At 38.2% G+C, this 26892-nt stretch overlaps 1 protein-coding gene across 2 annotated transcripts; it reads right to left on the reverse strand.

Annotated features, from left to right (window-relative positions):
• Positions 1–1028: 1028 nt before the first annotated feature.
• Positions 1029–26885, reverse strand: PON2 (paraoxonase 2). Of its 2 annotated transcripts, none has more exons than XM_060304622.1 (9): positions 26725–26885; positions 18703–18773; positions 11838–11893; positions 8036–8201; positions 7373–7463; positions 5722–5922; positions 3065–3146; positions 2214–2342; positions 1029–1641 (listed from the first exon to the last, which is right to left on the reverse strand). In XM_060304622.1, exons 1-9 carry the CDS (start codon positions 26796–26798, stop codon positions 1483–1485), a joined length of 1029 nt encoding a protein of 342 aa, XP_060160605.1. In that variant the 5' UTR covers positions 26799–26885; the 3' UTR covers positions 1029–1482. The 2 variants fall into 2 exon arrangements, with proteins under 2 accessions (XP_060160605.1, XP_030713101.1); XM_030857241.2 differs by having other exon boundaries at positions 7373–7499; positions 26725–26884.
• Positions 26886–26892: the final 7 nt, after the last annotated feature.

Here is a 26892-nt window from a genome sequence, read left to right on the forward strand (position 1 = left end):
GACTTAATGTTTTCTCCATGAATAATGCAAACAGAGAAAATGATGATTTTAGCATGAAATACATCCAATATACATTAGTAACAGACTAGTTAAAAATGTAAATAAGAACACAGGCCAAATGGACAGGGGCCAAGATTAAGAATACTTATGCAATTTACATTTAAGTCTTTAAATGATCCATCGAAAAGCAGGACTTAAGTTGATAACTATAAAAACAGAATAAACTATATATTAGGAAGAAGAGTAAATAACGAGATCCTCATTAGTTCCATGGCAGAAGCATCATGCAGCGGATAATGGTACAGCCTCTGACATCAGAAATAGATCAGAGCCACCCCTTACCAGGTGTGACCTGGAACATCTGTGAAATGTTAACAGTGATATAATATCAATGCGTACTCCCTCAGGGCTGTAATTAGGATTAAATGAGATAATGAATGTACCACTTTTAATGCGTTGTCTTTCACTTTATAAGTAAATGACAAATATTTTGATTATAATGATGCTAAAGATGGGGGAGCGTATGAGAAGTGAAGTGCTTTGATAAGTTACAATGGAAAGAGACATGTGAAAGTCTCTCTTCAGGGTTTAAGATGAATTTACAGGAGGTACAGTGAGTGGAAAGAACGCTTCTCTATGAGGCAGACCCTGATGCTGTCATTGCTGGGATTAACCATGTGGGCCTGGATAGCTGACTTCATCTCACCTGATGAAGTTCACGGCTGTGTTCAATAAGAAGGTGGCATGATTGACCTTCCAGCTCCAACCTGTTATCTCCTCTTTGTATGCAAGTTGGGCTCCCATTAAGAAATAGAGCTGATGGAATACTCCGTATTAATTGAGAATTCCAGTTGCCATATTTAGTTATTCTTTGTTTTATTTTATTCAAATAGTTTAGTTTTTCAACTGAGAAAAATTAGTATTGCCATGCCTGCACATCCCAAGGTAACCCCACAAAGAAGTGGCCACTTTCTCATTCCCCCGCTGAGGATATGCCTTGAGAATTAAGCACAGACAAAACATGGATTTTAGTTAGTCTTTAATATAACTCCAACTCTTTAATAGTAAACAAAGATGTAAGTACAAAACATCAAAACATGTTACCTATCAGTAGTTTTGAGTCACAGTGGTCACACTGGTGGAGCTGAGGTCACTTACATTTTAAGGAAATATAATCTACCCTGTTTCGGTGAAATTCATGCTCTGGCAGTTGGAAAGCAGGCTTATTTTATGCAAAGTGTATTCACTTTACTGAAAGCAGCTCTCTTCTCTCACCTTTACTTGGCAATTTTAAAAACTGTTCACTTTCCTTTTGCGTTAAAAGTGCTATGTGAACTGAAGGGGGGCTTTCATTACTGAAATAAATTTACTATACATGTCATACATTTCTGGGTCAACGTTGCTGGTTAAACTCCCCCAGAATTAGCAATTCATAGAAAATTGTTAAGAGAAGATAGCATGCCTGCATAGCAAAAGGACCATTTAGAGTTGACAATACAGGGCTCTGTGGTATAAAGTGCCTATAAGCAGCTTCCTATCATACACCGAGGCCACAGAACTTCCCTGGAGAACAGACCCGTTGTTGGCATAAACTGTAGTCACTGTAGGCTTCTCAGATAGAATATTCTGGATGCGGAGAACCTATTCAGGAGATACAAACGATTAATATAGAACCACCATCCACCCAGGCACTCAGTCACCAATAATCTTCCACAAAGACCCAATGATTAAGAGGACATGCTGTTGAAAATAGCAGTTACCAATTTTTTTAATGTTTAAATTACTTTGTTAAACCTTCTAAGAAAGTACTTTCTTAAACCATCTAGTTATTGCATGCCAACACAGGATTGAGTGTTATTATAGTAATTGAGCATTAATAGAAATACTTCCACACTAATGTGCCTACTTTCTCACTGCTTTAGCACGAACAAAAGTAGTGACATGTGGAGAGCTGACAGTAAGCCAGGTATTTAAAAAATTGCCAGTATACCACACAAGGAGGGCACATGTCTTTATAAAAAGGTCTTTTGACTAGTTTCCACCATAATTTAATACATCAAAAGACTACCTTTCTAAATGTATTTGAACAATGTGAAATTCTGCCAATTATTGGCTTAAAGCAATTACAAAACCAACCACCACATAAGTTTATTGTATTATTAGTTTAAAAGGACTTGAATAATTAAGGTTGAAAAACTAAAAAATATAAACACCTCTGATGAGGGAGGATTGTTCGGGTCATAAACGAAGAGCTTCTGGCCATTAGGATGACAGCCTACCAAGATGTCCCCCGAGGAAGGATCAATAGATAAATTATCCACCAGTGTATCCAACTTGAGTACCTTCCAAATGAAAAAATGTCAATATCTAAATGCCATGAGAAATTTGATTAAATAATTTAGGGCTAAACTTTCTTGCCCCTATGCATATGGGGAAGTTTCACCCATCTCCTGCTTCCACCCTTTAACACCAATATTGCTTAAAATAAATTTAATACACTGGTTTAGAGTCACTTTTCATTTTTCCTAAAATTAAGAAAGCTGGGGCAATAATCAATCTCTCTAAAAAATGAATTCCTTTCCCCTTAAAAGATGCACAGTGATCAGTTAGCTCAAGGAATTCATTCAAAGCAAAATAGGAAATTCTTAATCAATCTAAAATATGTGTTTTCAAGCAGGAAGAAAATAATAATGGTGTGGAACCCAATTTCTACCTTCATTTATTATTGAAAGAACTGACAACTTGTATAAATCTTCATTTCAGAATTCATCTATTAGTCTTTTCAATTGTGAAAATTCTTATTGGAATTCATCAGGTGCCGTCAGTACTTCATGGAATGGGCTCTAAATCTGATGCAAATATCCCTCCCAACACACTGCTGCATGTAATCAGTCAGTTCTTGTGATTGTGGGGAAACAAGAGACTTGGCCAGTTACAGAGAGGAAGCAGTGAAAAACCCAGAATAGTAACACTGGCTATTCTGTTCTAAGTGAGGAATTGTTACAGTATAAGTATGTAATTTCAAGATTAATGTCTACTTTAGATATAGAAAGAAATATTTTACCTTCAACTGAGTTAAATTCATATTAGGGTGTTTTTCCAAAACGTGAATTTCATGAGCCAATATATCAGCAACATAGATGTACCTTTGCAGGAAGGACATACTGGTTAGAGCCCCAGGCTAATATAAAGCTTCATTAACACAGTATGACGAATAAGTCTTAATAACCTGCCAAGAAGTTAATCAATGATGGGCTCTCAAGGAATGCTTGATAAAGGTCAATTTTTATTTAAAAAGTAAGCTTTCAAAATCAATTCAGTGTTACTACAACAATCATGGAACTGTTAAATTATTTTTCAAAAAGTTTGTAAGGAAAAATAATATAGGACATCATTTAAAATATAAAGTCTGTGATATTTGCCATTGAAAGGACAGTAAAACAAATATTTGGTTTCAAAAAAAGAGCTTTTACATTCTACAATATAATTTGATATTTCAAGGGATCATTTACATGTAGAAACATATGGTATAAAACAGAACACATTTTATTAGAATAGTAATACTTAATATTTAATAAATATTTATTAACATATCGAGAAATGTAAGAGTTAGAAATAAGTATCTATTCAGAACAGTCTGGCTATATCTAAGGAGGGTGAATTAATGGACTGCTTCACGGTAATTCTTCTCATTGAATTGCCTGTTCCATGGCAACTGTTCTATTGAGCAATTATAGTGTGTAAAGCCATGAACTCAGTATTGTGACAGATATAAACATGAAGAAGACACAGCCTTTTCTCCTGAAAAGTTTGTAGTGTGTTGGGGGTGATCAGATAGTTTAGACATATTAAACAAATAATACAGCATGATTGGTACCATAAGACATATTTCAGGTCTAGAAACTGAAGAAATCTCTAACTCCTAAAAAAACACAAGGGCTTACAAAGGAAGGGGGCATCTGCAGTGGACATGGAAAGAGAGACTGGATTTGAGGATATGAGGACAAAGCACCTTTTAGGCAAAAGAAAACGTGAACAAAGGCACAGGGGCAAGAATAAGAGAGGCAGTTTTGCAAAATAATGAGTTCTTGTCTAAAGCATAGTAAGTGTGGAAACAGTAGAAGAGGGAGGTTGGAACTAGCTTATTAAAGAAAGTCCAACCCATTAGCCTGCCTTGATTTGATAAGCAACTGGGGTCCACTGAATTTCTGGAATAACAGAGTGGCATGATAACAAATGGTCAGTTCAACAATTACTAACCATGTGCTTTGTGACTGGCTGTGCTCAGTATGAGGATTCAAAGATGAAGCAGACTGAGGTCCCTCTTTTGGAGATCTTGAAAGGGCAGGGGAATATAAAAGACAAAGTTGGCAACAGTGCGAAAAATGGAAGTGGACTGAAAACAAGTGGGAAGAAAGTGTAATACTCCAGCCAGAGAGGGTGAGAACCTGAACCAAGCAGGTGTCAATGGGAAGGAAGAGGGGGTGAGGGTCAGGGACGGAAGCACAGATAGAACCAGTGTGACCTGCTCAATGGCTGAATAGGAATGGTGAGAGAGATGGAGTTAAAGCTGGATGCCCTGTTGTTATTATTTTTAGCTTGGGTGACTGGAAAATTTGACTGTCATAACTGAAAGATGAGAGTTGAGGAGAAAAACAGATTTGGTGGGAGAAGTTGGATTGGGTCAGTTATAGACAATTTAAATTAAATGATTCTCTATTCATTTTTCTGTAATCAACAAGAAAGAAGAAATTGTCATGAAAATAGACATTTAGTTGTCACAGAATGCCAGATTTATTTCATGTTATATTTGTAGTAGTTTAAATTGTTCAGTGTGCTAAGGTAGTAAAAGGGAAAGTTAATAAAGACTTTAATATCCTTCCTATAGGTTACAGTTGGACATATAAAAATAGTGAGATAATTTGGGGGGCGCAATTTGGCAGTATCTATTAAAGTTAACATTTGAAAGGAGCACCCTTTAAGTGAGTAGTTCTATTTTGAGGGGTTTATTCTACAGAAACACTTGCACAAATGTGCAAAGAGGAGGCGCTCATAGCCCCACATTTAGCCAGTGCCCAGTGGGCATCTGAACCTAGGTCTATATGACTCCAAAATCTGAAGATTTAACCACTATGCTGTATGTAATTCTCCCTTGGGGGGGTTTTCCTTAAAAATATTTGGAAAAGTTTCAGTGGTAAATGAGAAATAAAAAATGGTTTTTATACAGAAAAAAAAAACCCCTACATATCCATTTATAGAGAATTGGTTAAATTAGTTTACAATCATCCTGAAAATGGAATAATATGCAGCCAATAAAACAATGATATATCTATTTAAAAGGAAAACACCTACCTAATACTTTAATATGTATATATAAATATGAACCCATTTTATAAAAATTTACATTTATAAAATTAAACTCTACAAGGATATATACCAAATTTATATACTGTATATAAATATATATTTATATATTACATGTAAATATATAGTACATATATATATTTTATATAAAACATTATTTAATAATATATTACATATATGTATTCTATATTGTAGTATTATAGTAATATTTGTAAATATTATATATAGTATATTTATCATAGACCAAAAATATCAAGTAAGCTATTTCTGCATTGAAAAAAAAAAAAAGCAAAGTAAAGAATTTGGCCCAGCACCTTGACTGAGAAGAAATGAATATACTTCTATAAGAGAGCATACTTTTTATCAGGTGAAATATTGATCCCATTTGCTGAATCAAATCCTTCCGCTACCACTTTAACTTCATCTGGACTGTAGTAAATGACATTTGTCCAGTGTAAGTTCAAATATGTTTCCAAATACTTTAAGAAAGGATCAGAGAAATAGTGGTCATTGGTAGCATAGAAATGTGCTGGTCCAACAGCTATGATATCATTCACACTGGAAGAGAAAAATAACATGTGAGAGAATGTAAAAAGCCAGTTGGTCTCAGTATTAAAGATTAAGTCTCCAGAAGGTTTACATAATATGTGCTTTAAATTTTTGGTGAGAGGTTTCCCAGGAAAAACTCAGCTAAAATCACATGGCTATAGTCATATGTAATCTACTATAATATCATTTGCCAGAGAACAATTTTTTATGGTACCAGGTAATTTGAAGACAGGTCATTTAGCAATTATGGCAGGTTATTATAAAACGAGAAAGAACTTGGTGCCAACAGAGTGTGTTTTTTGACAGCAAGAAATGTAGGGTTTAACAACAATACGAAAAGACAGAGCTGTCCAAGGGAGAGAGCTCGGTGGAGCCTCATTGGCTGGTGAGCTGATTGGGCTGTCAATAACATTTACGTAGCTTCCATATTCTCAGTTGCTGGATTTTCCTGAGTTCCTTTGCTTAGTTATTAGTCAAACTAAGGTTGACTGTTCAATTTCTACCTGACTCACAAAGGCGACCTGCCAAGAACGAACAGGCGCTCAATAAACACTTGCGGAGAGATGAATGATGAAATTGCCATAGTGAAATGCTTCAGGTGAGAGATTTATATGCGAAAAACAATTACATTTTTAAAACCAATTAGGTAAGGGTGTTATTAAATTTAAATTCCAATTACCCTATGCAAAAATGTCTGAAAGAGCGGCTTTCTCCTTTGTTAAAGGAAAAACGGAGCTACAGGGAAGGTGGGTCCCCTCTCTGAAACAGCGCCCTAACGCAAAGGCTGCCTGGATGGTACTCATGCTCCTGTTTATTATGAATTGAATTTTTGGGAGAATGGTTGGCAGTTACACACTGAAGTCCTAGATAGGGAAGTAACAGAAATTAAAAATATTCATCAAGTTCAAACTTAAAAGATGTAGCTGAGCCGGGGAGGGGCACATAATTCTTTTTTAGTCACATTATCAACGAGCTCTATGTTCTTGAAATAGCAGTGACCCACTTCCAATTCTGCAGGACCATTGGCCCACAGCTACCTTGTGAAAACAGTTCTTGTTAGTCCCATACTGAGCATACAAACTCCATATAAAGCAGACTACGCTTCCTTGGCAGGACAGGTGTTATTACTATTTGGATGATGAGTCATCTGAAATGGGAGGTGACAGAAGGAAAAATGGTGAGGTTTGTCTTCTACTCTCAAGATGTCCCTGAAGAGCAAATCCTCGGTAGTCCAGCATTTCCTTATTTCTCAAGGGAGCCCACATAGAACACTGATATCGACTTTCCCTGCTCTGCAAGGAAACTATGTATACACACATACACATATAAATACATGTACTTGTTTATGTGTATATATATATATGTGTATTTCAGCTCTTACAAAAGGTGAAAGGACCATCATAGGGAATATTTGAAAATGCTACAGATAAATCAGAGAATGAACAAAAGGACTAATTACCTTGGAAGAAGCTCATGTTTGATTGTTTTTAGATGCAAAAGAGAATTCTCTTCCTCCTCAAATTTAAAAATTTCTACTGTATTCTTGAATTCTGGGTGGTTTACAACAAAGAGATAAACTGTGTTATCTAAAGAATTGAAAGAACAGAGTTAATTTACAAGACATAACCATAGGACCTCTGGGCAGACACTGACATTTAAATACCACGAGCAAGGAAAGGTTGAATGTATAAGCTGTTAGACGACCTAACAGATCATTCTTCTTCCCCGTCTTTCCCATCACTGTCTGTCTGGTGTTATTTCTGATCATTGGTCCCCTGACCTTTAAGAAAGAGTGTTTCTCACTCCATATACAGAATTCATGAATAATCTGTTAATAGTTTAATTCACAAATATAGCTCTTTTTCAATGTAATGATAATAGATATTTGAAAAGGTTATGAAATCTAAACATTCTTCCAGGTGTTAACCGTTAGAAATTTCTAAATGTAGTATAACTTACTGCCAGCTGAAGAGGCAAATAATGGACTTATTTGTATGAAGAATACAGAAGTAATTCATGAGTTAATTGTTCTCTTACTACAGATATGATCCAAATCGATTTTCCACAGTCACTTGCAAACCATTGTAAGTTTTTTTAATGTTGGTAGCTCATCAGCTCTTACCATTGTCTATGAAAGTGCTGATACCATGTGGATTAAATGAAGCCAAATTAAATCCACGGCTGATTCTTAATTCCAGTGCCCTTGGGTTTTCTTCTTTTAGATCCATCATTAGTATTCCTCCAGGCTTATCTGGTGCAAAACTGTGGAGGCCTGGACATTTTAGACCCTTTTTAAAACAGAGGAAAAAGTTAAGTATAAAGGCTTAAGTATTTTTATAGACTAAAGTGGCAACTAAAAATAAATGATAGAGACTTTGGCTAAAGGTGGTGGCATAAACCTGCAAACACAAAGAGAGCAGAGAGGAAACAATATAAAAAAATAATAATTGGAAGCTGGGAGGCTGAAAGCTGAACAATAACTGATATTTCTGAGTTGAGGCAGAAGACTAAGGGTTTAGTCTCTTCAGAGGGTAACCAGAAGGTTGGTGGACTGGGAGATAACACAGAGTTGAGGGCGGGGATAAGCCACTATCTGACACACATTCATTCTCTCCCCATTGTAACATGAGGTGGGACTTTGTCTCATTTGTTCACTGCTAGACCCCAAGGCCTGGATCAGTGCTTGGCGTGTAGTCAGTCTGTCCTTTTCCTACTGTTTCCAAATGTTGCTTTTATCATGTACTAGATCCCTATTTACATTTTGGTCTGTTTGGACTCATGTCTAAATCCTGTGATAATATGCCACTTTTTAATTACTATAGCTTTATTTATAAGATACAATATGTATATATATATGGCAAGTCCTCACATCCCACACCACATTGCTTTACCTTTCCAAAATAGTCTTAAATATTTCTGCTCATTTATTTTTCTGTATAAATTTCGGAAATTAAGTTGCTGTTCAAATGGAACCTTATTAATTACTGGTAGTAGTAGTAGTAGTACATTTTCTGTTTGTTTTTTCCTAGTGCATGGGAAAGCCATTGAGTTTTATATGTTCATTTTGAATACAACCCTATCACTCAACTCTCCTATTAGGTTTAAGAGTATGTTAGGTGAATCTCTTAGACTGTTTAAAAAACAGGTAATCACACTATCTGAAAATAACGTCAGTTTTGTCTTTTTTTCTACCTCAAATTTCTTTTTCTTGTTTTCTTGGGTTATTAAGAACTCTAGTAGATTACTGATGGTTACAGTATTTTAGGGCATTTTCTTCCTTTTCTAAACATTAATGAGAAGGCAGTTAATGTTGCACCACTGAGAATGGTATTTGCTGTAGGTTTCTGGAAGGTTTCCTTCTACTTCTAGTTTTTTTGGAGCTTTTAATCAGGAATGAGAGTTGAATTTCATTTAATGCTTTTTCAGCCCTCACTAAAATAATCGAGGTCTTTTCTCTTTTAAATCTTTCAAGTCATACTTTATGCAAATTTAAAAGAGTACCCAAAAAATCTCACTTTATGCACAAATTGTATTTAATAGAAATTTTCTCCAATTAAAAAATATCTATCAAAATTACACAACTTCAAGGCCCAACAAGTAGAATAAACTGCAATTATGCTATTGCTACATGGCAGTGCCAATTCAGTGGTTAATAATCTCTATTCTTTATTAATGTCCCATAAATGATAGGGTTTCAATGCTCAGGAAGCTCTACCAGGGATGTAATAACTCTCCAGAGTTATTGTAATACTCCCTATCATTTTAATCTGTTTTTTCTCTTTTTCAAATTTTATTTTATTTCCACCTGTGGTAAAATATACATAACAGAGAATTTACCATTTTCACTATTTTTAAGTGTACAGTTCACTAGTGTTAAGTACATTCACACTGTCATTTAAATCTTTTTTCTATTCTATGTCATCTAATTCCTCATTAAGTGTGATGTTAGTTTTGAGATGCCCCTCAAGCCTGTAACTGTGGAATAGGATGGGCTAATTGGCTACAATGCTTGGAAGAATAAAATGCTATGATGTAGGAGGTATTCATTTAGAAAGGAGTGCATTCTGGGAAATATTAGAGACAAGGCTGAGTAAATTAAAAAAAAATCAGTAAAATGAGATTGTTTCTAAATTTGAAAAAAAGAAAAGTCATATAACCAAGGAAGGATAAGAGAAAAACAAGCAGAAGAAATTCTGTTGACTTGGCTACAAGATCACTGTGACTATATTAAGCCTCTCAGCTAAAATGGCTGTAGATGTCTTGTGCTTGGAGACCTCACCCCTCCTAATTCAGATTTATTCCTGTGGGGAGAAAATCTTGAAATAGGTGACTTCTGGATTACGCAAATCTCTGAAAACAGCTTCTTTGCAAAAACAAAAAAAGCAACTGCCTTCTACTCTACTCTGGATATTTGCATTTTAGTTATGAATAATGTTGACTAGGAGTCTCAGTGCTTTTTCCTAAGAATATAAGATATGTGTGCAAGCATGTGCTTCTACACAAACCCAGAGCCCTCCTAGAAATGTCATTTTACTCATTGTGTGTAGGTAATTAACTAAAACTTTTTTTTTTTTTTTTTTGCGTTATGCGGGCCTCTCACTGCTGTGGCCTCTCCCGCTGCGGAGCACAGGCTCCGGACGCGCAGGCTCAGCGGCCATGGCCCACGGGCCCAGACGCTCTGCGGCATGTGGGATCCTCCTGGACCGGGGCATGAACCTGTGCCCCCTGCATCGGCAGGCGGACTCTCAACCACTGTGCCACCAGGGAAGCCCCTTAACTAAAACTTTTAAAGCCATAGTTTTAAAATTTAATATTAGGCTGGCCAAAAAGTTCGTTCGGGTTTTCCCATAAGATGTGATAAAAACTCGAACAAACTTTTTGGCCAATCCATATAAATATCAATGTTTCTGCTAAAGTCTACAGTATTTCTTTTCTCCCTCTGTGGTAAATAACCAGCCACTCACAGCCTTTCATATAAAAACCATCAGGAACCTGAAGAGTGTTCTAACCCTCATTCTCATCTCAGCTGAGTTCTCTCACCTTTCTCATAAGTCTGACAACTATTTTATTAGTGTTGTGACTCTCTTCTGAAGCATCTCCAAGTTTTTCACATCTTTCCTGAGTCTCAGTGCCTGAAAATAATGGCTGCTGAGAGGGAACAGAATAACTACAGGCTGCCTTCAAAGCTGGATACTTCTTTCTCAAGAAAAACTGAATCCATGAAGATGCCAAGGTCCCTCACCTTGGCCCACGCCAGGGAGGAGAGAGAGGTGGTCAGAACTTCCTCCTTGGCCCACATATACAATTTTCTAATTAGAATGCATATTGGTGTAGCCTAGCATCACTCAGGCCAATCAATTTTAAAGTCTTTGTAATGTATGCCTGAAAAGGTTGTTATTTTTCAGCTTATAAAAATTAAGGCAAAAGTGAAGGGTATAAATAAGCTCAGTCAATGACATTCCACTTACGTTAGGCTATTTGGGGAAAAAGAAAGAAAGCAAAAGCATTGGCCTTTGTCTAGGAAAGTTGGTATATTGTTTGAAAATAAATAATAACAGCAAGAATACTAGTTTCAAATTGAATATCTAATGGAAAGGTAGATGCTGTATTTAAAATAGCATAATGTAGTATCAAATATCCACAATAATGCCCCAAATATCCTTTTTAATAACAAACTTTTAGAACACAGATTGCATTGGAATATTTTAGTGCAAGCCAGTGGGAACATAAAGAGCAATAAATCAATTGGCAAAGACTTTTTCATCCCTACATTCAGAGGAGCTGGAGGAAAATTTCCAAGATCCTGTTTGACCTGTCTTTTTGTTTTTGAGACTGAGGAACTTTAAAAACAAGTTACTGCTCTGAAGGCCTCATCAAACTCCCTTGTACCTCCTCCACTGAGACTGGGGAAGGAAGATACTTACCACGCTAAAGAAAGCCAGACCATTGGGAAGTATGTCAATATCTTCAGAGCCGGCTTCTGTTAAGTTCAAGAAATAGATAAATGTCATGTTCGAATTCTGTGACTTGTTAGGTAGAGCTTTGTTTACTTTATCAGTATCTGTATCTTTCGGAATGGTTCCGATTTTTACTTCCAAGGAACCACTCTCTTTAATAAACGTCAGTCTAAATCCTTTCCTGCAGTGAACTTCTGACTTTAAATGTTAGAGATTTTATGTCTACTCAAATCAAAGTCAAGTAATCACCACATTTCCAGCTATAATACCGAAAAAGTTGACATCTGTACACTCTTATGATAAACATCCAGATGTCTGTACAAAAGTAATTGACATCAGGGGAATATTACTTTCAGAATGAAGGGCTCATCTTCATTTAACCATGCAAATATTCTTGTCCCTTTCTCGGCTCACTCAATCGGAAGCAAACACAGACTTTCTCTCATTAACAGAGATAAAACACCTGGGATTATACAGTCCCTCTTTAAAAAACAATGCCTGCTTGTTCTCATAAGCAAAGAAAGCTTTCTGTTTAATCTTTAAATTTAGGCTTTAAATTACAGGAAAAAAACTAGCAAAAGACGATTAATGAAAAATACCATGCACCTAAGCCAGGTGAAACTTCTAACAGTGTCTCTGAAACAGGCTACAATTACTATTGATTGTTTATCGATTGTCTGCAGTACACTCCACACAGCACAGCAAATAATTAGACATGAGACCTTGCCAGTGGTCTCACTGTGTAAATTCCACAGACAGATAATAGACCCAAACACAAGAAAAGAGGAATAAAAATGGCTTAGATTAAGCCAAATCATGACACATGCTCTGAGTCCACAAAATCCAACCTTCCACTTTAAGCCCTCTCCAAAGGATTTCTCCACGATTATTTCTAGGTTGTCAAAAACAAACAGCATCTATCCAGCTATATGGACTTTGATTCCTGAGTTTGCATTTGGCTGGCCGCCTCCAGTGTTGCTGGCTCCATCATAGTGGAGAAAAGCAAAAAAAAAAAAAAAAAGCCCAAAACTTCACTTCATAAAGATGACCCATATGCTTGCTTCTCAGAAAGAAGAGAGATAAAAGTTTAAGTATTGTATGCTTGAGTTCTTAACCTGAGGTCTGTGGATCCCTAAGTAACCACACATGGGTTTCAAAGAGTTTATGAACCCTCTGAAATTCTATGCAATGCAAAGTGTCTTGTGTATGTACAGATAAGAACATTTTCTGTGAACAAGGTTCTTGGCTTTCAGCAGATTCAAAAAAAGGGTCTGTGATACTCCCCAAAGTTAAAAACCTCTAGATTCTAGTACCATGGTGTTTCTCAACTGATAAAGAGCAAGGACCAAGGAACGCTTCACCATGTATACATACACAAACACACGAACACACACACACACCTGCACACAGAATTCTAGTCTAAGTTCTGCCTTCTAGATCCATTGAGTAGGAGCTCAGTTAATTAAAATTTGTTGTTCCTGAAAAATCATTTAAGACAATTTAACTTCAACGTGCGCATGCTTACACACATAGACAAAGAAAAGATATGTAGAAAAAAAATAACAATGTTTTTTTGGGTGGTGGGATTATGAGTGATTTTCATTTTCTTCTTTATACTTTGTTTTAAAAATTTCTACAAATAATCATATTCTTTTAATAAGCAAGAAAAGAACAATGTTTTTTAAAAGATATATTCATGTCAACCACATTGCTGCTTCTTTCTGTTTAATCCCATTGCCTAATTCCAAGGAAAAAAAGTCATATCTGTAGCTTTCTTTAGAATATTTTCCAGATCTACTCCCCAATCTTTATTTCTATAGCCGTTATGACAGTAGGCTTTTATCATCTCATAACACCTAATTTTTTCTCCTCTAATTCAATAATAGAAATAGTAGTAGTGTGAGTAGTAACAGTAATAACTACTAACATATATTAAGTGTTTACCAAGAACCAGGCTCCTTATAAGTACTTTACATATGTTAATTCGTATAATTTTTGTAACTCTAAGAAGCAATATTATTATCTCTAATTTTAGACTAGAGAATATGGAGCCGTTGAAAGGTTAAGTAAATTGTTCAAGGTCACAAACTGGGAAGCTGGGATTCAAGTCTTTTGTTCTGACTTAAAAGTGCATAGAAAAAACACAACCTAGCATTTAATGAAATTTCTCTGTCAGAACCATCCCCTGGTTCCTCTCTGAAGACACTTTACTTTGTAAATCCAACTGTGGTCAGTTACATATGTTGGCTTCTCCCCCAAAATGTTTGCTTCCATGCCTTTCACCAAGATCTTCATCAATTCATATCCTGTACTTTTCTTTCAAACACTCTTTCTCTGGAAAGTCTTCTAACTTAGCATATCTGATTTTGATCCCTTCTTAATCCTTTAGCAATTATCTATCTGTGTCAGAGATGGCCAGCTGCTCCCCAATATCCATACTCCCCTTCTTTTTTTTTCAGCTACAGGTACACGGCAACATAGCTACAGACATTTTCTACCCCTTCTTGCTGATAGAGGTGGCCATTCATCTGAGTTCAGGTTAATGGACATGAGAGTACAAGGTAAACTACTTGCAACTACTGGGTAAAATAAAATAAAAATATCCATGTAAATTTTCTTTCTACCCCTTCCTGCTGGGAAATGGCAACAACTGGAGCTCTAGTCTTGTACCAAGATGGAAGCAGTATGTTGAAGATAGCTGTGTTGCTTCATCAGCCTTTGTTCCAGAATGACCACATGGAGTAGAATCATCTAATCACCCTAGGTCATTTGCTTATCTTTGGACTGTCACATAAAAGAGAACCAATTTCTCTCTTCTCTAAGTTACTTATTGTAACTTTATAACAGCAAATCAGCCGTTGCCATACCCAACAGAGTATCCAAAATGTAATGTAGCCTATTATTTTCCACGTTTTTGGTTCATTAATCAGATGTGTGTATTAATCACTCTGGGAGAAAATACTATATTGGGAAAAAAATTGCAAAAGTTATTTAACCTCTCTGAGCCTTAGGTCCTTATCTGCTATAAAAAGAAAAAATATGTCTATATCTCACATAGTGGGTTTTTCTGTTTTCCTTTTCATAGGTAGATTGTAAAGTACTTGACAACAAGGGCTATAAACTTTAATGCTTTTTAAAAAAAAAACTCTCAAGCATCAGTTATTATAAAGATCTTGACTGCCAAGTGTATAAAATCATTTATTAACTCAAGAGAAATAATCCATTCAAAATTTTGTTTTAGTCCAGACTCTGAATGCCAGCATTTTCAAAGACATTTTAAAATGTTTTAAACTTTTAAGCCTCAAATAGAGTTAAATAGCTCTTTAATTATAATTTTTATTATTTAGATGTCGATATTATACCAAATGTTAGTTTCTGTCTGTTAGATACATTGGAAAGGAATACAAAAAAATAGAATAAATAGTGAGCTTACTTTCTGACCCCCTGAAGGCAGACATCCTGTATGATATGTGGTAGTGATTATTACATATTAAAACAGAAAGACATGAGATGATATGATATTTATAAAGCACCTAAGAATTGCAAAGAGTTCATTTCTAGTCATGGTGAATGTAGCCTTATTTTATGTGTGTGTGTGTGTGTGTGTGTGTGTGTATGTTTGTCTTGATGGGGACTCGGGGGACAGGGGATGTACCTGTCCCCTTACCTCTTGGAGGGATTAGTTGGCCTCAACTGCATGGCTGCTACTGTTTCCAAAGTGGAAACTAAAAAAGAGAACCCCTCTACTCCTGCTGCCTACCAGGAGACACTGCTTTTGCCTATGGGAAAGTATGCCCTGTTTTCCTTTGTAGTCAAAGACCACTGAATAAGCAACTGTTGTTAAAAACATATAACCACAAGCTATTATTAACCATTATGCATCGCTGACATAGCATTCAACGAATGTTCATATAGTGTATGCTAACCACAGAGCAGAAGCAAAGAAGGGGGAGAGAAAAAGCACAGTTCTAATGAGATCTAAAAATGTATCCCAAATGTGCTTCTAATCACTCATCGTCTTCGCTCTGTTGCCTTTTGAAGTGCCTCAGAGGCATTAAACACTTCACAAGAGGGGCCATAGGTGACATATTTCCTCATTCTTCCCAATTCCAGACAGCAGCTCACACACATCACAACATAAAGGTCACAAACACAGACAGACGCCTGTTCAGAATACAAATGTTGTTGGACTTGTTTTTCTCTGAGGTGCCCTCCATTCCAGTGAGTTGTAGCAGCAATACACTTGGCAGTTTGTCCAGTAATGTGTCTGGCTGTGCCCTATTGTCTACTCTGAGACTTGAATTCGCAGAAGGTGGACTTCACAGGGCCAAGGGCTGTTTAATAATTTGACATTTATTAACTCAGTAGCAAAAGTAACCTGCGAGATCACTGACTCAGCCTCCCAACCTGTACAATGTCCCTCCCAGACGCCATCTGGCTTCTGCTTAGTGACCAGTTCCAAGGCGGCTCTTCGTGATTGCGGCCAGAAGGCAGGATGCAGTTGCTGGGTTTTTTTGGGACTCCAGACAACCTTAATTCTACGATGCTCTGCATTATCCAGCACAGACCTTTCCAATCTGGACAATCTGGTATTTGACACTGAGTTTGTATCCTCCTGCTAAGTGTTTGGGCAATAAACAAAGAGGGGAAACCCCAGGAGAAAGAAGTCAAGGAGTCTTGTGAAGGGAGATAGGACTGGGAAAAAGTACAGAAGTAGCAATGGGAAAAGGGGACAAGAGCACAGAGGAAACAGATGTGTACAGGAGGCGCAGTGCGCAGAAAGAAGCTCTGAAGTAGAAAAGGCTTCTCTGAAAACACATAGTTTCCATGAAATGGAAGCCTTCTTTGTGTGATCCAGAAAAGGCTCACTACTTTGTTTTTGATAAAAGAGCATAATGAATCCTGTCTGGAGTGAATGTGGTTATAAACATGGGGTATTGAGTTTATTAGCGTTGCCAACGCGAGAGCAATTTAGCAAAGACCATCAAAACTTTAAACATATGTGCTAACTGAACAATAATCCCGCTATTAAAGATTTATCCTTCAGATAAACAAACGGAAGAGCTATATGTACAATGAAGTTCACTGACTTGCTTGTAGTTGCAAAAAACTATACCCACTCAAATGTGCATTAAGGAACTAGGTAAATAATCATGGTACGTGCAAATATTAAAAAGAATGAGGTAGATCTACATGTGCTGATGTGGAAATCTGTTCACACTATGTTCAGAATAAAGCAAGTTACAGAATATAATCTTATACTAAGATGCCATTTGTGAAAACCATAGATATAAATGTATATGCATATATTTGTTTGCATTTGCACTGGAAATACCAGAAAGGATAAAACAGAAACTCTATCTCTGAGGTTATTTTTGTGGGAGGTAGAGATTTTTATTTATTTATTTATTTATTTATATTTTATTGAAGTATAGTTGACAATGTTGTGTTAGTTTCAGGTGTACAGCATAGTGATTCAGTTATATATGTGTTCTTTTCCAGATTCTTTTCCATTATAAGTTATTACAAAATATTGACTATAGTTCCCTGTGCTATACAGTAGGAACTTGTTGTTTATTTTTTAAAAGTTTATTTTAACTAATTAATTTATTTTGGGCTGTATTGGGTCTTCATTGCTGCGCACGGGCTTTCTCTAGATGTGGCGAGTTGGGGCTACTCTTCATTGTGGTGTGCAGGCTTCTCATTGTCATGGCTTCTCTTATTGCAGAGCACAGGCTCTAGATGTGCGGGCTTCAGTAGTTGTGGCTTGCAGGCTCAACTGTTGTGACGCATGGGCTTAGTTGTTCCGCGGCACGTGGGATCTTCCTGGACCAGGGCTCTAACCCGTGTACCCTGCATTGGCAGGCGTATTCTTAACCACTGCGCTACCAGGGAAGCCCCTATCTATTTTATATATAGTAGTGTGTATATGTTAATCCCAAACTCCTAATTTATTCCCTCCCTCCCTTTCCCCTTTGGTAACCATAAGTTTGTTTTCTATATCTGTGAGTCTATTTCTGTTTTGTACATAAGTTCACTTGTATAATTTTTTTAGATTCCACATAGAAGTGATATCATATGATATTTGTCTTTCTCTGTCTGGCTTACTTCACTTAGTATGATAATCTCTAGGTCCATCCATGTTGCTGTAAATGGCATTATTTCATTCTTTTTCATGGGTGGAGATTATGTTGGGAGATTTTTGTGTGTGTGTGTGGTACGCGGGCCTCTCACTGTTATAGCCTCTCCCGTTGCGGAGCACAGGCTCCGGACGTGCAGGCTCAGCGGCCGTGGCTCACGGACCCAGCCGCTCCACGGCATGTGGGATCTTCCCGGACCGGGGCACGAACCTGTGTCCCCTGCATCGGCAGGCGGACTCTCAACCACTGCGCCACCAGGGAAGCCCTGTTGGGAGATTTTTACTTTCTGTTTTATAACTTCTCTTCCTTCTGACTTACCTTCACCAGCTGATTCCTGGGCTAATGGTACACAGAATTCAGTGGCCACACATAATCCAGACCTGACAAAAATACAGACTTGACAAAATACAGAACACAGATGACAAAACGAGTTCAGCAAAGTCACTAAGCAAGCAAGAAGTCTAAAACATAGGATTGTACAAATAATTTTAATAAATCACAGTGAGAGTAAGAGAGAAGAAGAAATACAGGGTGCATGAGATCAAAAGAGATTGACTGAAAAGGTTTTTGCTGATTTAATGTGACTTTTCCTCTGATAAACAGTAATTATGTGCCAAAATACCGTTAATGAGTTTTCTAGTGTTGTGGGCCAAGGAATGTAAGCTGTGTAACAAGCATTTTCTCAGACTTACCGATTCCTTTAATCAGGTGGCAGTTTGGAAGGTCTACAGATTCTACTTCTCGGGAGGCTTTAAGTCGATTCCTGTTAAAAAAAAAATCTATCTGTTTACATATTCCCTGCTTTGTAGCAGAAAGGGTTTAAAGAGGCTTAGAGCAATACATAAAACACAGCATAAATCTAAAGCAGATAAAAGAGAAGACAGAAAACAAGGGTAGGAACATAAAATAGCACCAGAAATGAAGTTAAAATAAAAATGCAAATCACAAAGTTCTATATGTGAACATGGGTCGTAAAAGGAAGCCAATAATTCAACAAATACAACTTGGAATGCAAGTTCCTATGCAAATGTAAACACGGCACCAGGTCCCATTTCTCACAGCTCTTGTGTTGTGGGAAGAGCTTCAGATGTAGAACCAGAAGCCCTGTCTTCCTTCTGAGGACCCAGAGGGGCTATAAAATGCCCAGACCCTCTGCAAAATGACACAGTGACTGAAAGCAGGCCGAGAGAAAATGGCATTGTTCAGAGCCTGGCTCACAGAAGACACCTCATAAATAGTTATTAAGAAACAAGTGGAGAAAGTCCCATCCCCATGACTGTTTATTAGGGTGAGAAGGTTGAAGAGCACCAACTACTGTAGCCAAACTACTTGCTGTTGTAATTTCATAAAAACGGAAGTGAAGGAATAATGAGAAAATGTTGAATTCTAATAAAGCATCTTCCCTCTTCCTTCCCACCCTGGAGTACAGGGCCACCAAGCAGTGTGGGCAAACACATCTGGGCTCTATTGTTTGAAGGCTTTCCCTCCTCTCACTGGCTCACCTTCTCTTTCTGTTCTCCACATCCACAAAGAATGACAAGCGTGCCTGCAGAGTAGCTTACATGTTTCAAAGTGGTTCACAGGTACCACACGTTTAAGAGACATGACAATTTGCCAGTTGTCTCTCTCCTATTCATATCCTTGCCAGCTTCGGACTTCTAGACACCGAATATGGGGAAGGCTACTGGTTTCTTGGCGAGATGGAAGAAGCCGAGGCCTGGACAACCCAGAATTACCAACAGGTGGTGGCAACTATATATTTTGGCAATTCATATATATATATATATATATATCCATATACATATGAAAGTTTCCAATTAAACTGTTAATCAGTATGTATTTGGAATCATATAACTCAAATACTGTTAAACTTCTTGAAACAACATAGCAATAAAGCAATAAAATAAAAATAAATGAATAAAATAAAGATATAGGGCTTCCCTGGTGGCGCAGTGGTTGAGAGTCCACCTGCCGATGCAGGGAACACGGGTTCGTGCCCCGGTCCGGGAAGATCCCACATGTCGTGGAGCGGCTGGGCCCGTGAGCCATGGCCGCTGAGCCTGCGCGTCCGGAGCCTGTGCTCCGCAACGGGAGAGGCCACAACAGTCAGAGGCCCGCGTACCGCAAAAAAAAAAAAAAAAAAAAAGATATAAAATATATTAATGTAATAGAAAAAATAAAGCAAATAACATATAAAAAATTTAAATAAAGCAGTAAAAAAAAATACAAAAAAATCTCAAGTCTACGAGTCCCAGCAGTGATTTAAAGGCGAGAACAAGTACACTTAGCCTAACATAAGTTGTAGCAGTAACACTAGTGAGGAGGATGCTGCTGATAATCATGGGTGGTAAAAGGAAATAAATACTAAGAAGGGAGAACATGTATTGAGCCTACCACTGTTCTATGTGATTTACCTGAATGAATTCATTTAATTCTTAAAACAATCCGAAGAAGTAGGTACCATTATCCCTATTTTAGAGATGAGAAAAATGACTTCCCTGAAGTTCAGCACCCAGCCAGGAAGTTCCACCCAGAGGCTCTAATCTGCTGTTGTATTTTTCTCAGAAAGGGGAGAAGAGACCACGTTTCTGTCATAGCAGCAAGACTGCATGACCTTCGGCAGGTCAATTAATCTCTGCAGGCCTTAGTCTTCTTTATGTATAAAAATAAGGATGAGACTAAATGACCTCCAAGGTTTATTGACATTGTGTGATTCCAGAAACAGATGTAAATTTAAGCCAGTAGGTCACAGCTGAAGTTTCATCAAGTTTCTGTATCATGTGCTGGTTTGGGTGTCGATTTTATACAACTTACTTTTATGCCCATTTGACTAAACAAAGATGGGGTAATGTTGATTACCATCTAACTTTCTCAAAAAATTCTATGGATAAAATAAAATTCATATGTGTTTGGACACTTTGGTGTGGGGTATTTTTCAGAGTCAACTTAGGTTTGCATCAATGACTGATGATTACACTTTGTTAACAGGGCGATCTTCATCAGCTAGTTCAGTTGTACAATATCATCTCTAGATATGCAGACTGCCCGCTATTAAAACTGAAGAGTAACACAAGGACTGTTACTAGTTAATCAAGTCATTTTTTCTTGTGTTTCCTTTATGATTAAAGAGAGAGGATTTTGCTTCCATCCTTTGTGGCCCATCAAGACTTTCAAAGACTTTCAGTAGAAAACTGCTAGGCTTTTTGCCTGGCAGAACTATCAGTTCCCTACTCATTAGTGGACTTCTGTACTCCAGAGTGGCAGACCCTATTAGCTAACAAACCTAAAGCCATTCACACACCTTTCTTCCTTGCTCTTTCTCACTGCAGAAGCAGGCAAGCCAAATGTTTGCTTCCAGCCCCCTTTGTACTTTAGGGGTAATCATATGACCCAGCCTTTTGGGAAAGATAAATTTATTACTGGTAGAAAAGGCAGACATAGGAAGAGAGCTAACTGGCAACACTCCTCCATTCTTCATGATTTGACCATATATGTGGTACTTGGGACTACAGCAGTCATTCAGCATCCTTAACACAAGTATGAGGACACAAAGCCAACAGTGGAGGATCAAAGAACAAAAACATCAGAACCTAATTTCTTGATGTGATCACTGACTCAATGGACAAGCTCTAGGATGAATGACTCACGGAGTTTGTATCAAGTGAGAAAAGCAAGCTTCAATACGTATAAGCTACCATTAATTTGATGTATGCTACTTGCAGCTAAAAGCACTCCTAAATGAGAACAGATTTAAGAAGTTTGGAGAATATACAAATGAAAGCTATACAAACTCTTTGGACTAGCAGATCAATAAGCCTACATATATTAATGCCAAAAACAGATAAATAAATAAGAGATACAAACACAAATAAGTCATATTTTTGCAGCAGCCTATTTGCTCACTAACACTTTATGTCCACAGCATGCTTATGAACGTACTAGATCAGAGATGGTGTGGCAGTTGCCACTCTGTTGTCATGCAGACATTGCTAATCAATTACAGCACTCTTTCTCTTTAACTCAGCTCCAGCTTAGACACAATGTTCCAGGCCACCACTACTAGTCTATTAAAATGGACACTCTAGATGAAAGCTATTTGCTTTCTTTGTTCTAGGTTCCTTTTGTTTTTCTCACTTTCCTTTTCCTTTTCATTAGAACTTGGTTATTTTCCTTTTAGTTACGAGTATATGATAGGTATAATACAGGAAAGAATGCATACTGCCTTCCTTCAACTGAGCCAGTAATCATTCCTCCAATGACCCCCATCAGAAACAGGTACATCATGATTCTTAATCTGGGGTCCAGTGACCCTCAAAGAGTCCATGGGTAAAATTCAGGGGTTTCTGAATTCTGATGGGGGGGAAAAAACACATCTTTAGTTAAACCTCTGACTGAAACTGAGTATTTCTTTTGATGATGAGTGTAGGCAACAAACCACTGAGCTTTCTACTAGCAGTACCTGTGACTCTGTCACTAACAGAAATTACATTGTTTCATCACATTTTAGTTGTTGTAGAGATCTCAAAATACCATTTATACTCATCTCTGCTTCACAGTATCTACTGTTTGGTATTCAACTACTTCTAGATCTACTTAATGCTTTAATAAAGAAGGCCATGTTATTACATTAGTACATTAGATCTTTTAAATAGTTTGGCAATAGAATTTAAGTATTTAAATTAGTATTAACTTAGATAGTATTTCAGTTTGGTTTGTAATCCTATGTATTTTATTTTATGCATTTAGAAACATGATGCTTGCTGAGAAGGAGTCAAGGCTTCACCAGACTACCAAAGGGATCTATGGCACAAAAAAGTCTAAGAACCCCTGCTCCAACGTCATTGTCATCATAGGTAACTTTATTGAGCACTTACTACATGTCTGACATTGTTCTAGCACTTTACAAGAATGAACTCATTTATTTTTTACAGCTCCTATATGGAGCATATAGTACTATTATACCCATCCTACAGATTAGGACACTGAGGCACAGAAAGGTGAAATAAAAGCCAAGGTCTCATGTAAATAGTGGAGAATTCAGGCGACCTGGCTACAAAGCATGAACCCTTAACCAACAGTCATTACCATGAAATGAATCTCTATTTCCTTCACTCAGGAAAAGGCATTACCCATCCAAAGTGGAATGGGTCACGGGCGGTTACTGATTATCTTGCCTCATCGTGTGGTAGCAGTAAGGATGCACCAGTCTGGTGTGCCAATATACTTTGAGCAAACTGGGAACACAGTGTTACTACCAGGTCTGTTCCATATCTCACTGCCTTTGAACCTACAAACCACTGATGGGGCTTTATCTTTTACGTACAGACTTAAATTCAGACAAACTGGGGCTTTATCTTTCACAAAGAGACTTGTAAAACCCCTTGAAATTCACCCCTTGGTCCCCTGTAACGCTCTTACTTAATTAAGAATGTGTGCTTAGGCTTGTAAAGCTGGGGAAAGTTTGCTCCAATGGCAGAGAAGAGAGGAGGCCATGGTGGAGCTGGGACAAACTGTATTTGGAATCAGAAGACCTGGCTTAGAGCACAGGTTTGGCACTAACTTCTGAATTAACTAGGCAGCCTCTCCAAGCCTCAGTTAATATTATGTATAATATAGGAAGGAAGACATATATGAAAACTGGAAGAAGGCAGGAAGGTAAAAGGGCTTTCTTTCCAAATGTCAGTAAAGGTAAGTTTTAGTTTAATATAATGAACTGCTGACACTTTCAACACAAAGACCAGCACACAGTAGTCATACAATAAATAAGGAGGATGGTGGCTGGAAACAAGTCTGCCCCTTCAGAAGTGTTCAGAAGCTGACTGGATAGCTAGCTTCTTGGTGGAGCTGTCATAAAAGGTGTCAAGCAACAAGCAAAAAGTTCAGACGCTTGTATTTGGAGTTCCTGCTCAGGCATAGGTCTCTGATATACTCAAGTCTCATGATTCATTCAAGGGTGTGTGCTTTGCAACAGGGAGCACTGGCCTGGGGACATGTTTGTATTTCTACTTTTTCCTTTACTGCTCCATGAGGGAGGAGTGGAAAAGTTGGGTATGACATGCCATCCTCCCCTGGGAACCTTAGCCAGTTATAGTTCAGAAGGAAGGAGACAACCTTGATTCCATTTATCCATGCAGGACATACTTATACTAAAAATCATTCACTGTTTACCTGAAATCCAAGTTGAAATTTAAGTGGGCACCCTGGGGGAGAGAAATAACCTGAGTGCCAAAGTGCCATCTCTAAAAATAGAATAATGAAATAGAAGGCAGCAGATGAGAGAAAAAAACAAACCAAAAACCTGTTTTTGAAGAGCCTTTCTTTATGTGGAGGTGGGAACATGCTGCTTTTCAAAATACTCTAAGGGTCTGAAAGGAGAAATGTTATGCATTTAAGCACTCCACCGAACTTTGTAAGTAGCAGGCACTTGATGCTCTGCGCTCATAGGGTTGCCAGATAAAATGCAAGATGCCCAGTTAAATTTGAATTTCAGATAAATAACGAATAGTATTTTAGTCTAATTACATCCCAAATATTGCATGGGATAGGCATATACTAAAAAATGATTTGTTGTTTATCTGACATACAAATTTAACTGGGTGTCCTACATTTTTATTTGCTAGATCTAGCCACCCATCATTCACCCCAACATTCTCACATCAGCCACTATAAGGCCTCAACTGTCCAATGAGGTTACAACCCTATGAAGTCACTGCTCAATAAAGTTTATTATAGTCAAGTCTTTATAAAGAAAAGATACATTCAAATTTAAATCATCTAGCAGGTGCGTTCTATGTAAATTAAATAAGCTTTATTTACTTTTTCTTAGGTTTGCATCTACATTTATCATTTAAAGGGATTTAAATTTAAAACCTTAAGGTTAGTAAGAAGAAAAAGTTGACTAATTGAGAAAACTTCAACTTATGGAAACACTGGTAGTTTGAAGTTTAGGGATAATTTAATGAGCTTGAGAACTTTAGTGGTCCTGCCTTTGAAACCAAGAGCTGGACAGATCATACAAAATCACCCAACTCAATAACGTTCTGCAGAGCAGGATGGTCATTTATATAATGTGAAAATTAAGCTCAACATGTCCATTTCTTACCAGTAAATGTTCCTCCTCCAACTCTGATGCTTCCTGTTGCATAGACACTGTTCCTCCTCCTGGCATCCCTTTATGAGCAGATGAAGCTGCAGCTAAGACAGCAGAGCTGGAAACTGTAGTATCACCTTGGCCTTACCCCTCATCCCTGGGGTTCCAGAGTTTGGGCCAAACTACTGCAAGACTTTAACTAGTTTCCCCAGGTCTATTTGCTCTCTATTCTGGTACTTGTCAACTCTAACTGCATGTTAGAATTATCAGGAGAATTTTTTAAAATAAAAAATACTCATGCCTGGGCCCCACCCAGAGCAACAGAATTGGAACTGCTGGGGGTGCAGCCCAGACAGCAGGTCTCCAGTAGATCCCTAAGGCTCAGCCAGGACTGAGAACCACTGCTCTACTCCAATCCAGCCTCCCAGGTCATCTCTACACAGCCCAACTGGTTATGCTTTAGATGGTTTAAACAGGTTCCTGTTTAAAAAAATAAAACACATACAACAAACATTGCTAGTTCCCCTTGGCCTATCTATGCAGGCCCCAATTTTTCAACGTAGGTTTAACCATCTCAAAACCCTACTCCTACTGTTCTCATCCCTTAACTTTATGCTCCGCTCAAATCTAAACTTCCCCCGCCATTCCCTTTCTTCACGCGGCACTCTCCATCTGGGACTGCCTCCTTCATCCCCACTTGTGTTTCACCCATCCCTCAAGGCTAGTGTCAGATGTCTCTTCCTCCTGAACTCCACCTTCAGGCGTTGTAACTTCTCCTCCTTAAGCCAACAGGGGTTGGTTTGTACCTGTCCTGAACATCCTAATTTATCTATTTGATTTATTTCTCTCTTTCCCTTTAATAGGGTAAACTCTTTAAAGGTAAGGACGGTGCCTTACTCTATTACAGGAGGCTAAGAGTGCACAGCGTACAGAGAAGGTGCTCAACATTCTGGAATTCTTTCACGTGAGGCTTAACATAATTTGAGTTGATAATTTAGAGACTATGACGTCTGATCACCCACGTTTTTTCCTTATAACTAAAACATGAGATAGACTAGGCGTGTCCTGTTTGGCATTCTGGCTTCGGTGTTCCCAGACGAAGAGATAAATAAGGAAGTGATGTAAGAACAATAGCTGAATATCTCAAGTATCTTTGATCAACCGTGCCAAGATTAGAGAGCAGAGGAAGAGTTTCTCAAACTCTGCAGGGAAGAGACGGAAAACAACTTTATTAAAGACGGAGGCTGGTTCGGGCAACAAAGAGAAGCAGCACCAATGACCTGAAATAAATCTTTATAATTAAAGTTTCAGTGAATGAGTAATAGTTTTGTTTTCAAGTTAAAGCACTAGGTTCGCCCCTGGGTAAATCGCAAAGTACTCGCTTGTCAACTTAGGTAAGAAAGACCTGGGTGCGCAGCAAAAGCTTACAAACTCGCTATGAAGTCTCGCGATTCAGCCCAAACTGTGCCGGGTTTTGGTGGCGCCTGGGGGTTGGGGTGGAGGAGCTCCGCCGGCCGAGGAGCAGAGCGATGCAGAGGTCCTACGTGGCCGCTGGCTCCGGGGTCCCCGCTCGCGCGCAGCCCCTGCCACCCTGAGCCTGGGGACCCGAGAGGCCCCCACCTACCTGAGCGCCAGGAGCCTCTCGCCCAGGAGCGCCAGCGCTATCCCCAGCAAGCTCAGAGTCAGCAACCGTCCCATGGCGCGGAAGCCGCGCCGCCTAGCTCGGCCGGGCCCGGGAGCACTGTGGGCGGTGCCCGCGGTCCGGCTCTTGCGCGCGGGCCGCGCTCCGCCC

This window comes from Globicephala melas, chromosome 9 (assembly GCF_963455315.2).
Source record: "Globicephala melas chromosome 9, mGloMel1.2, whole genome shotgun sequence".
Lineage (NCBI taxonomy): Eukaryota > Metazoa > Chordata > Mammalia > Artiodactyla > Delphinidae > Globicephala > Globicephala melas.

Coding starts and splice junctions, on each gene's coding strand:
- PON2 (XM_030857241.2), bottom strand. CDS start 26,798: ATGGGACGGTTGCTGACTCTGAGCTTGCTGGGGATAGCGCTGGCGCTC. Junction 18,774..26,724: donor GAGAGGCTCCTGGCGCTCAG/GTAGGTGGGGGC, acceptor TTTTTTTAACAG/GAATCGACTTAAAGCCTCCC. Junction 8,202..11,837: donor GTCTGGCTTTCTTTAGCGTG/GTAAGTATCTTC, acceptor TGTTTTAAAAAG/GGTCTAAAATGTCCAGGCCT.